Source organism: Gadus chalcogrammus, chromosome 1, assembly GCF_026213295.1.
Source record: "Gadus chalcogrammus isolate NIFS_2021 chromosome 1, NIFS_Gcha_1.0, whole genome shotgun sequence".
Taxonomy (NCBI): Eukaryota; Metazoa; Chordata; class Actinopteri; order Gadiformes; family Gadidae; genus Gadus; species Gadus chalcogrammus.
Genome location: NC_079412.1, coordinates 1,611,315 through 1,627,074, shown reverse-complemented (window position 1 = coordinate 1,627,074; position 15,760 = coordinate 1,611,315). Strand labels below are relative to the sequence as shown.

General features: G+C 48.5%; 1 protein-coding gene across 1 annotated transcript in view; it reads right to left on the bottom strand.

Annotated features, from left to right (window-relative positions):
- The window catches only part of LOC130393435 (neurofascin-like), a 48,999-nt gene that overhangs the window by 30,538 nt on the left and 2,701 nt on the right, over window positions 1-15,760 (bottom strand). Inside the window, exons 3-15 of the mRNA XM_056604150.1 lie at window positions 14,607-14,712; window positions 11,541-11,737; window positions 11,226-11,348; window positions 9,503-9,673; window positions 8,533-8,583; window positions 5,622-5,733; window positions 4,980-5,164; window positions 4,459-4,590; window positions 3,130-3,273; window positions 2,598-2,709; window positions 1,924-2,090; window positions 1,012-1,159; window positions 742-866 (exon numbers count right to left, since the gene is read on the bottom strand). Of these exons, the coding sequence (XP_056460125.1) occupies window positions 742-866; window positions 1,012-1,159; window positions 1,924-2,090; window positions 2,598-2,709; window positions 3,130-3,273; window positions 4,459-4,590; window positions 4,980-5,164; window positions 5,622-5,733; window positions 8,533-8,583; window positions 9,503-9,673; window positions 11,226-11,348; window positions 11,541-11,737; window positions 14,607-14,712 (1,773 nt within the window). The remainder of the gene's footprint in view (window positions 1-741; window positions 867-1,011; window positions 1,160-1,923; window positions 2,091-2,597; window positions 2,710-3,129; window positions 3,274-4,458; window positions 4,591-4,979; window positions 5,165-5,621; window positions 5,734-8,532; window positions 8,584-9,502; window positions 9,674-11,225; window positions 11,349-11,540; window positions 11,738-14,606; window positions 14,713-15,760) is intronic.

Below are 15,760 nucleotides of genomic sequence, written 5' to 3'. Positions count from 1 at the left end.
AATCGGACTACTGCTAAATAGTACTACAATATTGTATTGCATGCAAACTACTGGTATTGCTGCTATTACTACTACTGCTATACTCTGGTGACGTAGGGCCATTGAGGCATAGTGTGAAAAGGACAGTGCAAAATCATTAGAGAATACAGACGATTAGTTAGGTTTCACTAGTGGGACATTTTAGGCATTATTAGTCCAAATGTTAGTTTCATAGAAGAGAACTGGACCTGGAACGAGATGTGCTCAAATGGAAGAGCATAATTTACAATATCCAGGGACATATTGCAATGGCTGTAGGTGTGTGGGTGTATGCTTGTTTTTGTGCATGTGTGTGTGAGATTATAGTTCTACATGAATAATTGAGGGAAATATAGAAATAATCAACAGCACATCAGATCCTTACACTGAACTACACCAAACCATAGAGGTATTTGAAACCCCTGGCATAACAAAATGTATCTCTGATCTTTGACCGACCATAACCTTACGTTGTGTATGATTATATGAACCCCTTTAGAGAGGGTATATGAAGGAACCCCTATAGAGAGGTTATATGAACCCCTATAGAGAGGGAATATGAACCCCTATAGAGAGGGTATATGAACCCCTATGGGTATACGTAAGGGAAGGGAAGGTGGATAAGTGGTGCAGTCCATTCCCTCAATCTATCCTCCACTATGTCACGAAGCGTGTGCTGGTGCAGAGCGGTGTAGCGCTGGAGAGTGTTGAGGCCCAGGGCACCTAGCACGGTGAGGCGGGCGGACGACACGTCCTGGTCGATCTCCGACTGGGCCGTGCACGTGTACACACCCTGGTCGCCCTCGTTGACGTTGGGGATGGACAGAGACTCCTCGTCTCTCCTCAGCCTGGGACAGAAGACCGGGTGGTTACACACTCAGAGGGGTGGCTTCATGAAGCTGAGGGCCCCGGGGGGGCCACCCTCCGGACCACCACCCCAGGGACAGAGGACAGGTGGTTACACACTCAGATGGCCCGCGGGGGGCTACGTACCTCCACCCCAGGGACAGGGGGCTGTCGTCCTTCAGCCAGGACACGGTGACGGGCAGGCTGGGGTCGGACTTGACCTTGCAGTCGAAGCGCGCCGTGGAGCCCCTGAAGGCCGACTGGTGCTCCAGCCCCCGCACGATGCGCGTTGGTTCTGGTGTGTGTGTGAAGGTAGGTGGTTCAGTCACACACACACTCCGGACGGGGAGTAGTCGCTTGTTCAAGCGAGTGCCAGTTACAACACAACATGATTTAAGTTTGTCTACAAACACAGATGATTAGGCACTCATTTGAACATTGTCGTGTTGTGTTAGGCAGTCATGTTGATTAGGCAACTCTTCAGAACACAATGGAAATCTTTGGACAGTAATTCATAGGGATTTCTCCTCACATGGTGCGAGGCTACTGTCACCCTGCAAGTCAATGGAGGCGGCTAACAGCTAATCCCAGGGAACTCCCCTCACACAATGAGGAATAGGAAAAGAACAACTCGTCTGAGTGGACATCAGACTCATCTGGATAACATTTACAATTAGGGCATTTAGCAGACGCTTTTATCCAAAGCGACTTACAATAAGTAGATTTGTCAGAAAAGGGCTCACTCTCGGTACAGTAAGGATGTTGATAGAACCAAGTGCAAAGCACTTAAATTCGCTAGGTGAACCCATTCCCTGTATACAACGAATATAGCTAGGATAAGATGCTACACAACTAAGTACTATAACTAAGTATGACTTCGATACGTGTGTACATTAAGTGCCGGGACGTACAACATACAGTAAGTGCGTAATGTGAGGATAAGACAGTTATACGCCAATCTACTGACATCTATCATCTGACAACATATCCCTTTACGTTCCTCTTCCCTAATGCTTGTTCTTTGGTGTGGCGTCAATAGGGGTGCTGCTGTTGTCTGACCTTTGACCTCCAGGATGACCTGGTTCTCCACGGTGCCCATGATGTTGCTGGCCACGCAGGTGTACGTGCCCTCGTCCTCCGTCCGCGCCCGCTTGATCTCCAGGGTGCCGTTGATGTACACCCGGTAGTGGCCCCCGTCCAGCCCGCTGCCCTGGCCGTTCTTAAACCTGGGACACACAGCATCGTACGGCGGGGGGCCGTGAGAAGGGACCACCGCATACTCTCGCAGATATGATGGGGAATGCTTTGGTTCTCAACACACACTCTCAATTTGGATCTGGCTTTTCTTATTATGTTGTAATAAATGCATTTCACATTCCTTTGAAGAAAGAGGAACGAATTTGATTGGCTACGGTTAATAACAGGGAGTTGACCTTGAGGGTCGATGGCTGATTTAAAAACTACAGAAGGCAAAGCCCAACTACAGGGAGTCCTTCCTCTCTGAAAGGGAGCAGAGAGAGAGAGCAGAGAGAGAGGAGAGAGAGAGATTAGTGAGAGAGAGAGAGAGAGAGAGAGAGAGAGAGAGAGAGAGAGAGAGAGGAGAGAGAGAGAGAGAGAGAGAGAGAGAGAGAGAGAGAGTGAGAGAGCAGTGAGAGGGCAGAGAGAGAGCAGAGAGAGAGCAGAGAGAGTGAAGAGAGAGAGCAGAGAGAGAGCAGTGAGAGAGCAGTGCTCACCAGCGCAGATCAGGCAGAGGCGAGCCAAAGAAGGGACAGTCCAGGAAGGTGCGGTTGTTCTCGATGACTTTGATCAGCTGGCTCTTGGGACCCAGTATCCTGGGGGCCATGTCTACAAACACAAATCAACAAAAGAGACAGATGATTAACCTGCTGAGGAATGTCATGACGCAAACCATCTCACAGTCGATTCTCGGGGAAGGATCAAATGGCCTCAGTATTCATTGCGTGCTTTCCAGAAACAGTCTGGCTTCCTGCCTCTTTTCATTTATTCTTCGTTCTCTGTGCAGGAGGCCCAGCCCCTTGTCCCCAGTGTGACTCCAATGCCAAACACAGCGTTTCTGTGTTGTCATCGATGGAGCTCAGTCCGACCCTGTCATGATTTTCCTGTACGCACGAGTCAGGGCCCCTGAGTAACAGCACTGACGCAGCATTACGCAATGTCATGCAAACAAACACACACAGACCCACACACACACACCCACACACACAGAGACCCCCATCCACCCACCCACGCACTAGGCCCACTCACCCAGGACGCTGACGAAGGCATTGGCCAGCAGGTAGCCGTGCTGGTTGGAGGCGTTGCACTGGTACACAGCACTGCTGCCGATCTGCACCGAGCGGAAGATGATGGTGTCCCCCATCATCTCACGGCTGGGGTTAGGCAAGGAGCCTGGGGGGGGGGGCAATGAGTCAAACCAGCAGAGCAGCAGCATCAAACCATTAAGGTACTTACATGCACTGAGGGGCCCCTCATAGAGACACAGTGTCCTATGGTACCAGTCTGCACTGAGGGGCCCCTCATAGAGACACTGTGTCCTATGGTACCAGTATGCACTGAGGGGCCCCTCATAGAGACGCAGTGTCCTATGGTACCAGTCTGCACTGAGGGGCCCCTCATAGAGACACAGTGTCCTATGGTACCAGTCTGCACTGAGGGGCCCCTCATAGAGACACAGTGTCCTATGGTACCAGTCTGCACTGAGGGGCCCCTCATAGAGACACAGTGTCCTATGGTACTAGTCTGCACTGAGGGGCCCCTCATAGAGACACAGTGTCCTATGGTACCAGTCTGCACTGAGGGGCCCCTCATAGAGACACAGTGTCCTATGGCACTAGTCAGAGAGGGTATATTAACCTATAGAGAGGGTATATGAACCTATAGTGAGGGTATATGACCCTGTAGAGAGGGTATCTGAAACTATAGAGAGGGTAAATGACCCTATAGAGAGGGTATATGAACCTGTAGAGAGGGTATATGACCCTGTAGAGAGGGTATCTGAAACTATAGAGAGGGTAAATGACCCTATAGAGAGGGTATATGAACCTATAGTGAGGGTATATGACCCTGTAGAGAGGGTATATTAACCTATAGAGAGGGTATATGAACCTGTAGAGAGGGTATATGAACCTATAGAGAGGGTATATGAACCTATAGAGAGGGTATATGAACCTATAGAGAGGGTATATGAACCTATAGAGAGGGTATATGAACCTATAGAGAGGGTATATGAACCTATAGAGAGGGTATATGAACCTATAGAGAGGGTATATGAACCTATAGAGAGGGTATATGAACCTATAGAGAGGGTATATGAACCTATAGAGAGGGTATATGAACCTATAGAGAGGGTATATGAACCTATAGAGAGGGTATATGAACCTATAGAGAGGGTATATGAACCTATAGAGAGGGTATATGAACCTATAGAGAGGGTATATGAACCTATAGAGAGGGTATATGAACCTATAGAGAGGGTATATGAACCTATAGAGAGGGTATATGAACCTATAGAGAGGGTATATGTAAGGGAAAGGAAGGTAGATGTGTGGTGCAACACAGACAGGAACCACTCACTCTCCACCGGCTCCCCGTTCACCAGCCACTGGACTTGCGGCCGGGGGTTCCCGCTGGCCCGGCAGACTAGCCGCCCGTTCTCGTCCGGCGCCAGCACCAGGTTGGTGGGCTTGTCCAGCCAGTAGGGGGCCCCTGGGGGAGGGACACGGTGTTCAAACAGCACAGCACCCACTGTCCCCCTGGCCCGCTTCTCCGCTCACACACACATTAGGGTTGGGCTATTTCACATATTCCTTGTGCAATAAATGCACTTAACAAGCGCTAAATCTTGACAGCACTTTCAAATAGCACTAAAGCGCTTTATTTTGTTTGAGAATTAAATGGAATATAATTGTATTAACGAACAGTGGTATTTTATTTTTATAAATTTTTTAGTTGTATTTGGTGACGTTGTTTTGTCTCTTGTCTTTTTATCTGTTGTATTTGTGTCATTGCCACATTTCCCTTTTGGGACAAATAAAGTACTGAACCATCAGGTATGTTCCGCGTTCAGGCCACGCCCACCCCCCGTCCTGCCTCACCTTTGACCTGCACGTGGATGTTGTGGCGGATGCCTCCCACGTGGTTGTTGGCCAGACACACGTACTCGCCAGCGTCCTCCTCCGACACGCTGACGATCTTCAGTGTCTTGTTGTGGTTCTCGAACTTGACCTTCTGGGCGGGCAGGTCGCCGCCCTTCTTGAACCACTTGATGCTGGGGGTGGGGCTGAGGGTAGATGTGGTTAGGACAGGAAATGTTAGGGTGAAATATTAGATTACATTAAATATATATCACATGATTTTTTCCGTGTCGTGGCAACCACATTCCCCCTTTAGAGATAATAAAGTTTTTACTTACTTTCTTATTAATACTATCGGTATATCAAGAGTAAAAGCGGACTACACTGTGTGTGTGGCGTGCATTTTGTGTGTGTTCATGTGCGTCTGTCTGTTTGTGATTGTGCGTTGGTTTGTTTGTTTATGTGTATGTGTGAATGTGTTTGTGTGTGCATGTGTGTGTGTGTGTGTGTGTGTGTGTGTGTGTGTGTGTGTGTGTGCGTGCGTGCGTGCGTGCGTGCGTGCGTGCGTGCGTGCGTGCGTGCGTGCGTGCGTGCGTGCATGCGTGTGTGTGTGTGTGTGTGTGCGTGTGTGTGTGCGTGTGTGTGTGTGTGTGTGTGTCTCACAGTCCAGCTGCGATGCACTCCAACAGGAGCTGCTGTCCTCTCAGCACCATCTTGGAGCTCTCGCTCCCAGACGGAGACAGGAAGGTGGGCATGGACTCTGGGATCCTACGGCCTGGGGGGGAACACACACACAGACACACACACACACACAGTCAGCCTCTTCCATCAGCACCAGAGATGAGACATTGAGATGAAACAAATCGAAGTGTATGTCTAAGTCTTGCAGACGAGCGACAGACATGATATTAGTGATGAGCGGAGGCTTTTCTTCTACAACAGCAGCTGGTCTGGTTAATCTAGACCTTCCTTTGGTCCGATGGCGAGATAGGCATCATGGGTATTAAAGACTGTGCAGTTCAACGCTCTAAGGTTTCGGCAGCGGGACGTTTGGCGGACGAGACGGCTCCCCCACTACTGGAACTGCTCCAGGACCTTCTCATGCTTCAGAGGCTGATTTAAGGCTGTTTAAGCCTGTGTGTCTTGGGGGGGGAGGGGGGCATTATCTCCTGGTAATGAGTCACTTGTGGTCCTCTGGTTCAATGCCAACACAGAAGAACAGTTGGTCAGCATGGCCAGGACTGCTGTCAAGATGTTAGCTCTGTAAGCTTCATGAAAACGTTATTATTTCAGGGCCTGGTCCTTTCAAATGAACTCTCTTTAGTCAAGACATTGGAAAGCTAATGTAGTGCAGTTCCCTCCCTGATAATGAAACCAGAGTCATGACGGAGCTATAGTCATGTTGTGAGCTCCACTGTTTGGTCCACACTGCCAAGAGAACTGAACCAGCCCGTGTGAGATTCAGGCAGCAAATGTTGCTTTATAGTGTTTTTTAAATCGTCTCTTGATTCTCATGACTCTGCTCTCTTTAAATAGATTCTTGACCCTCATTTGATGGCTAAGATCAAAGCCTTGCTACAAAGGGATGGTCAACATCCCAACACGGTTTAACAGCAGAAGCCTTGTAAGAAGGAGCCCAGGGTTAGTCTGTCGCCGGTCTTCCTTTGTGATGCAGATCTACACGGGACTCAAGCATCTGTTAGCAGCACCAAAGGCCGGCAGAAACAGACAGACGTGGGCGAGAGGGCCCATTGTTAGAGATATCCTGAGCAACAGCAGAGAGAGGAGGAGAAGAAGGGGATTAGCAGGGACCACCGCCAGGGGACATTATGTATGCCGTGGGCACGGACGGTAGCCACGGCAACACAGCCCACATCCTGGAAACCTGTGGCCATGGCAACAAACACATACAGCTTATGCTGTTCTTTTGTTAGCATCATAAGGGTAAAGACAGCTGGACTCACTTAAATGTACAATTAGGAGAGGCACATTTATGGGAATTTTAAGGTAGAAAGGAAGTGAGGGAATAAGAGCGAAGAGTGTGTGTGTGTGTGTGTGTGTGTGTGTGTGTGTGTGTGTGTGTGTGTGTGTGTGTGTGTGTGTGTGTGTGTGTGTGTGTGTGTGTGTGTGTGTGTGTGTGTGTGTGTGTGTGTGTGTGTGTGTGTGTGTGTGTGTGAGTGTGCGCCGTAAATGTGTGAGTCCCACACGTGATGGCAGCTGTCAAAACCATACTGCAACTCTCTCTCAGCTCCACACACATTCATTCACACGCACTCAAACACACACACACACGCAGACACACACACACACACGCATACACACACACACATTCAGTGCACGCGCCAGAGGGTGATCATGGAGTCAATCTACATACTCTCTGATGTATGACTCTCCCCACGCTGGCGCCATTAAAGCAGAGTGAATATTCATGTGTTGTTATTGTTTACCACTGATGCGCTCCCAGCAGTGTCTCCCTGCGTGTTTGGACTGCTCTGACCCTGTAAGCCCCCTCCTGGCCCCCACTTGAGGTGCAAATCCCCTGTTCTCCAGGGCCCTCCGCCCGCCCCCTGGGCAGCAGAACATATGCTGCCACTTTCCCTGCAGCTCTGTCCCCATAGAGCCATGTGCCCGTCAGGCCACTGCCCTAGAGGTAAGGCCCATCACTCTGTGTGTGTGTGTCGGGGGGGGGGGTTAAAAAGGGTAATGGCTGTTCATTTGATGATGATTAAATTGTCCAATTACCAGTGAGTCAAATGGCTTTGGTCTGTGCAGCCTAACGTCGCCCAGCCTGGTTATGTAGGAGGCCGAGGTGGAGTCATGAAGATCCAGCATGGACCTCCTCCCATAACCGCTTTACCTCTTTCACATCAACCTCTCACGCTACTGTTCCTGACAGATCTGGGACATATCAAGTGTGCACGTGCACACACACACACACACACACAAACATACACACACACACACACACACACACACCCCCACACACACACACACACACACACACACACACACACACACACACACACACACACACACACACACACACACACACACACACACACACACACACACACACACACACTTATATACACACTCACACAAACACCCACACACATCCCACGTTTGGTTTCTATAATTTGCTTTTCTAACCTTTTCCAGATCTAATTCCCAGAACAGGCCTTAAGGCACGTACAATAATTGTCACGGTTTTCTTCCACAAAAGACAGAAGTATAGCTTAAATCAAACTCAAGGTTCAGCCATTACTATAAGACTGACAGAGTAACCTCACTATGTCGCTCTGCATGGGATAGCTCGTGTTTATTGTCTGTTCTGTTTCACCGTTGACTGAAATACACGTTCGCTAGGGTTAGATGATGCCTAGGACACGTTAGAAACGAGGGTGTGCTGGTGCTCTAAAGACAGTACAGTGTTGGTTAATTCAGTTATTCGAAGACTCTAAGACACATTTGTGAGTTGATATCATGTCTCATAAGCGCATGGGCGGAGTGTGTTAGCTTGGCAACAGGACAGAGGGACAGAAAGCGGAAGCCGCCCGGACAGGAAGTCACTCACCACCATACGGGTCAGAGGAGTTGTAAGAGGAAGTGTCATTATACGGCTCCGCTGAAAACACAGGTAACGGACACAGTGGGGGGGTCATTGCTCCGCCCCTTTTTGTATATCTGACCCCTCCTCACAATACGTGCCCCAGACCACACAGGTTACCATCCCCGACGGGAACCGCATGAATAGGAACATCCAGGAAGGCATTGTATTACAACTAAACATGTTTCACTCTCCTTCAGCACCTCTGTGGAGCAACCCAGAAAGTACAAACCAAAAAAAATAAGCAAAGCATGTCATGTCAACACGTGGCCTCTAGATGGGGTGATATCATATTTCATATGGAGGGAGTAAGCTGTTGAGAGAAGAGGAACAAAGGAGGAAGAATAATCACATGATCTCTCCGGGATGTGACCAGGGTGGATGTGTTTCACTGCTCTTTGTGTGCATAGTGTCCTGGTTGTGGGCAGTTTACATGAATAAAGATCACACAATATGTATATTTCTTTCACAGAATCCCTTAATGATAATATTAATAATAATCATGGGAAAATAATGTTTTTTTTATAAAATCCAACCCTTTAAGTATGTCTTAAAGAATTGAAAACAATCGAACTACAAAATACAACATTGAAACTCAATACAAAACTGTAGAACCAAGAGTCCACCAACCAATATATATTTTATTTGTAACCAATAAAATATGAATAGAATATATATAAATTAAATGTTGGGCAGAGCTCCTGGCAGTCATGTGTATAGTGCTGACCACTCTGTATCCTGAGAGAAGGGTTTCTCCTGGACTGTGTGAACAGTGTTAGTTTAACCTCAGGGTGTGTGTGTGTGTGTGTGTGTGTGTGTGTGTGTGTGTGTGTGTGTGTGTGTGTGTGTGTGTGTGTGTGTGTGTGTGTGTGTGTGTGTGTGTGTGTGTGTGTGTGTGTGTGTGTGTGTGTGTGTGTGTGTGTGTGTGTGTATTTACCACTCTGGACTTTGAGGGAGAAGGGGTTCTTCTGCTGGATGGTGTGTGTGAACAGGAAGCGGGCGTTGCAGCTGTAGTCGGTGTGGGCGTCCTTGGCCAGAACGTTGGAGAAGTACAAGTCTCCGTTCAGACCCATGGACACACGCCTGTCCTGGGGGATGGGGATCATGGCTGAGAGAGAGAGAGAGAGAGAGAGAGAGAGAGAGAGAGAGAGAGAGAGAGAGAGAGAGAGAGAGAGAGAGAGAGAGACACACACACACACATATTTTAATCCACTGATGATATTGACATATTGACATATTATATTAGTATTAGACACACTGATTATTAAGAGGGCTGTCAAGAGAGAGTTTACTGGTTTAAACAAGAATCAAGAAAAATGTCATGTCACTTCAGTAGCAAAGCTAATTTCAGACTAGAATCTTGTTGTGTTAGACTCCACAACTACGGTCATCAGCTGAGCTGTTGACCTATCTTTGACCTTTCGTGAAGTGTGGAGGCATCCCTGAGCGAGACCCCTCACCCTAACAGCTACAGACGAGCTGGCTTTGGCCTCGCATGGCTGACACCGCCTTCTGTGTGTGAATGTATGAATGGGTGTGTGAATGTATGATTGTGTGTATGAATCTGTAAATGTGTGTATGAATGTGTACATGAATGTATGAATGTGTTTGAATGGTAGAATGAATGTGTTTATAATTGGGGTATGAAGGGGGCGTGAATGTGTGTATGATTGGTGCATGGATGGGTCAATGTGAGGCCCTAACTGTAAAGCCCTTTGAGCAGCCACGCTACTAAATGCAGTCGATCTACCATTGAAGACGGTGTACGATGTCAGCTGTGGTGCCTAGTGTGAACCCGGTTCATCCGTCTGGATTATCCGTGGATGTGTCACCCTCTGTAAAGGCTGTTGGGAGCTACAGGCTAGTGTTGACTGTCATCACTCTGACACAACGTATAGACGATCATCAACGCTCTGCCACTGCTGGGGTGCTCATGATATCACTGACACAAGCCATTTGGTGTTCCGGGAAACCTTCCCTGGGGAGCGATGGGTAGCCAGTCATAACTCCTTAAAGCACTGTGTGTTAGTAGTGTGTTATTGTGTGTCTGTGGGTGTGAGTGTGTGTGTGTGTAAGGTGTGATTCTGTGAATAAAGTTGTGTAATTAGCCTTGACATGAATGTATATATTAGTTATGTAAATACCAATGTGGCTTTATTTGTACTGGTTTGTGACTGGTTGTCTTAAACTAGGATTGTCTACACACATAAAAGAACAACATAGCAACACTGCATATAGTAACATAAATACATGTTACTAAATGTATAATTCATTAGCTTGGGGCTATGGAAGCCAGGGTTAAGGAAGCCAGGGGCTATGGGGCCCAGGCTTTGGGGCCCGGGGCTATAGAGGCCCGGGGCTATAGAGGCCCAGGCTATGGGGCCCGGGGCTATAGAGGCCCAGGCTATGGGACCCAGGCTATGGGGCCCGGGGCTATGGGGCCCAGGCTATAGAGGCCCGGAGCTATAGAGGCCCGGGGCTATAGAGGCCCGGGGCTATGGGGCCCAGGCTATGGGGCCCAGGCTATGGGGCCCTGGGCTATGGGGTCCGGGGCTATGGGGCCAAGGCTATGGGGCCCTGGGCTATGGGAACCAGGGCTTAGGACAAGGTGTAGGGTTTGTGTTTGGCTCAGTGTGGATGGAGGTCTGTGGGTCGCTCACCGCTGTTCATCCAGAAGGTGTAGGGGGGGGGCAGGCCTGGGGGGGGGTTGCAGGCCAGCACCAGGGAATGGCCCTCAGACACCAACACCGGCTCCAGAAGCTCCTTGGGCCACAGGGGGGCCTCTGTGGGGAGGAGAGGACACAGTTATGGACAGCAGAGGGTGTGTGTGTGTGTGTGTGTGTGTGTGTGTGTGTGTGTGTGTGTGTGTGCGTGCGTGCGTGCGTGCGTGCGTGCGTGCGTGCGTGCGTGCGTGCGTGCGTGCGTGCGTGCGTGCGTGCGTGCGTGCGTGCGTGTGTGTGTGTGTGTGTACGTACTGGAGACCCTCAGCAGGATCTTGTTGCTCACGGCCACCCCCAGGTCGTTGGAGGCGAGGCATTGGTACTCCCCCTCATAGTCCTCGGGGCGCCCGCCGCTCCTGAAGTTGATCTCCAGTGTTCCCGAGCGCTTCCTCATGTTCACCCGGGGGTCCTTCCCTGTGTTCAGGAACTTCCCTTTCCGTCGCCATGTGAACCTGCCAGGAGAAGAGTAAGCAGCATCAGCACCACCAGGTGATGGGCGGCATGTGGCTCAGGGGGTTACACGCTTCTGGTCACTAGAAGGGTCCTAGTTCGATCCCCGGCTCCTCCTAGCGAGTGTTGAGGAGGTCACCTGTGTTCCTTGAGGAATACGAAGTCTGGGACGTTCCTTAGAGACACTGAAGTGCCTTTTGGGAGTTTTGTCCCAAAACGAGCCGGAACCCAGTTCAGGTGAGAACTTTAACTAGCTGGGTGGCTGAGATCTTCAGCATTAAGCTTCTGTGTAGCACTAAATACCTTACTATGTTGAAGATCAGTGAAGACATACAAAGACGTTTCAATCCAAAAAAAGAACATGTTTTCATTCAAGCTTTATGATCTAGGTGGAGACCAAAAAAAAGTATAGATAAAATATATATAGGATGAATTAATATAATAATATTGAAATCGGTTGCCAATATAAGCGTTAAAGGGCGTTTTATCCCGTTAAACTACATCTCCCTTGGTCACTTGTCTTGGCTCCAATATGGCGCCGAGGTCATTCCATCTGAAGGCTACTACAGGTCTATGGATATATGTCTGTACTTTGATAAACCAAGGTATGGGTAGCAGACCCAAGTAGTAAAGCTCATCTGGCCAGAGCCTCAATACCTCAAAGTCGAAGAGGAAATGAGCGACCCCTGTGTTTGACATGCTCTCTCTAATTAACTAACTTGCGTTAAGCAAGTTCTAACAATTTTCTCCTTCGGTGAAAGACAAGAGGAATGTGCAGAAGACCAGAGGGGATTATTGTCTGATTTGATTTCAGAGAATCTGTACAGTTTCCCTAAACCATTTCACCTGCTGGCGGTTTACATTGGAGATGTCTGGCAGATGATGGCCGCAGCGCTGCGGGTTCTCGTCAGTACAAGACGAGAGGCTAGCTTGTGTAGTTAGTGCGCTAGGCGAGGGTACAATGGGCCACTATGGGCCTGCAGGGCCGGCCTGTACGTGGTGTGCATGGCGCTGAGAGGCTGATTGGCAGTGAATGACCAAACGATCCCTTTCGCTAAATGTTGCATGGGCATGAATAGTCAACTGGGCACATTATTCTATCACAATGCCTGCCCTGGGATGGGGCCAATGTGGGTATATTTGTAAGTGAACACACACACACACTCTAAAGTGTGTGTGTGTGTGTGTGTGTGTGTGTGTGTGTGTGTGTGTGTGTGTGTGTGTGTGTGTGTGTGTGTGTGTGTGTGTGTGTGTGTGTGTGTGTGTGTGTGTGTGTGTGTGTGTGTGTCTGTGTGTGTGTGTGGGTGTCTGTGTGTGTGTGTGCGTGCGTGTATGTGTATGTCATGGAAAGCCAATCTGCCCTCAGAAAACCAAACAATGTAGCTGTGAATGGGACTACTGTCCCAAGCTGGACAGACCCTCATGATGTAACCACAGAGGACTGTGTGTGTGTGTGTGTGTGTGTGTGTGTGTGTGTGTGTGTGTGTGTGTGTGTGTGTGTGTGTGTGTGTGTGTGTGTGTGTGTGTGTGTGTGTGTGTGTGTGTGTGTGTGTGTGTGTGTGTGTGTGTGTGTCTGTGTCTGTGTCTGTGTCTTTGTGTCTGTGTCTGTGTGTGTGTGTGTTTGTGTGTCTGACTGTGTGTGTGTGTGTGTGTGTGTGTGTGTGTGTGTGTTTATGTGTGTGTGTGTGTGTGTGTTTGTGTGTGTGTGTGTGTGTGTGTGTGTGTGAACTCATCCCTATGCTTGCAAAAGAGTGTTAATTGATGTCAATAGTAAGCAACGGCCTACAAAGTGTGCATTTGTCTGTGTTTGTGTGTGTGTGTGCTTGTGTGTCTGTGTTTGTCTGTGAAGATCTGTGAAGCAATGCGTTTAAATATGTGCATGCCTGCATAAACAAACATTTACACATTTGTGCATGTATGCACGAGTGTGTGTGTTCGTGTATGTCTGGGTGTTGTGTGTGCGTTAGGGCTGTCAACGAATATTCGAAGTTCGAATATTCGTTCGAAATGCATCCAAAAACGCGAATTCGAACGTGAAAATTAATATTCGAATGTGAAAAAACACTCCCGCGGTACAAGCGCCTCTATCTGCTTTGTGAATGAGCCTCTGTCTGTTCGCGATGTCCCTCATAATATTCGAATGTGAAAAAACACTCCCGCGGTACAAGTGTAACAGACTAGTATTGTGAAGAGCGAATGTATTTTATCCCCTCGGGGTTTCCGTACTTGGATATAGGTATTCCTTCCAGCTCTCACGCCGTGACTGGGTGACTTCTGATAGGTACTAAGTAAACGAGACTATTTTCCCTTCCACGCTTGTGTCATTCTTGTCATATAAATATCTAAGTGCCAACGCTCGGTTACACAAGCGCCTATCTGCTTTGTGAGTGAGCCTCTGTCTGTTCGCGATGTCCCTCATAATATTCGAATGTGAAAAAACACTCCCGCGGTACAAGCGCCTAACTGCTTTGTCAATGAGCCTCCGTCTGTTCGCGATGTCCCTCGTTTTAAAGTAAGGAAATGCCCAGCAGGAAGCCGCCGCCCTATATATAGGATATATATATATCCCACTAATTTGAACCATGGTTTTGTCGCATTATTGACATATTGACGGCAACTGCGTAAAATAGGCAACCAGATATTCGAATAGTTTGAATTCGTGATTTTTTTCCAAACGAACATTCGAATGTCATTTTTGAGCAATTTTGACAGCCCTAGTGTGCGTGTGCGTGTGCGTGTGCGTGTGCGTGTGCGTGTGTGTGTGCGTGTGTGTGTGCGTGTGTGTGTGTGTGTGTGTGTGTGTGTGTGTGTGTGTGTGTGTGTGTGTGTGTGTGTGTGTGTGTGTGTGTGTGTGTGTGTGATTGCACTCACCTGGGCTGGGGGTTGCCCTTGGCTTCACACTCGATGATGATGTTGTCTCTGGGATCCACAATGAAGTCCTTAGGCGACTGCTTTATGATGGTGGGAGGCTGTTTCACTGTGGGGCGAGAGACAGAGGAGACCAGTTGACATTCACCAAGAGAGAGAACGAGAGAGACAGACATATATAGAGAAGCAAGGCATGCCAGAGGAAGAAGTGAGAGGAAAAGGAAATAGATGAAGGTCAAATGTTGCTAAAGGACGTAGACCAAATCATCTCAGAATAGTTTAAGTCTGAATGCAAAACGAAAGGAAAAGCAACAGATCAGCCTGCGGATCTCGGGCCAATAACTGAATCTGGAACAACGTATGTCCCTCAGTGTTTCGCACCTACAGTTCAGTTGGCGTCTGTTGAGACGAAACAAGGTTAACGTTACATCAACGCTTTGAAACGGTTTTCCTTCAGTGCCAAACGCTCAGCCTCCCCAGCCCTGCAGGATAAGCTCTCCTTTCATCTGCCCCAGCTGTGCTCAGTCTACTATACATATTTAATTGCCCACTTAAGCACTAGACCCAAATCACACAGATAGACTCACACACACACACACACACACACACACACACACACACACACACACACACACACACACACACACACACACACACACACACACACACACACACACACACACACACACACACACACACACACACACACACACACACACACACACAAACTACTTTAATGCACACAGACACTACTTTAATACACATAGACACTGCTGCCAGGCCCAAGCATCCATTTATTCTAGATTCTAGACCACTGAACACTGGAGGGCTGACTCTGACCCCACAACTACACACACACACACACACACACACACACACACACACACACACACACACACACACACACACACACACACACACACACACTCACACACATAGACACACACACACACACACCCACACATACACTTATATACACACACACACACACACACACACACACACACACACACACACACACACCCACATACACAAGTGTATGTATTGTGTGTATTGTGTGTGACTGCTGCCACTGCGCACAGACACAACAAAGGAAATCGAAATAGATGGAGGAAGAGCAAACTAATTTGAGATGATAAAATAGAGAACAAGAGAGA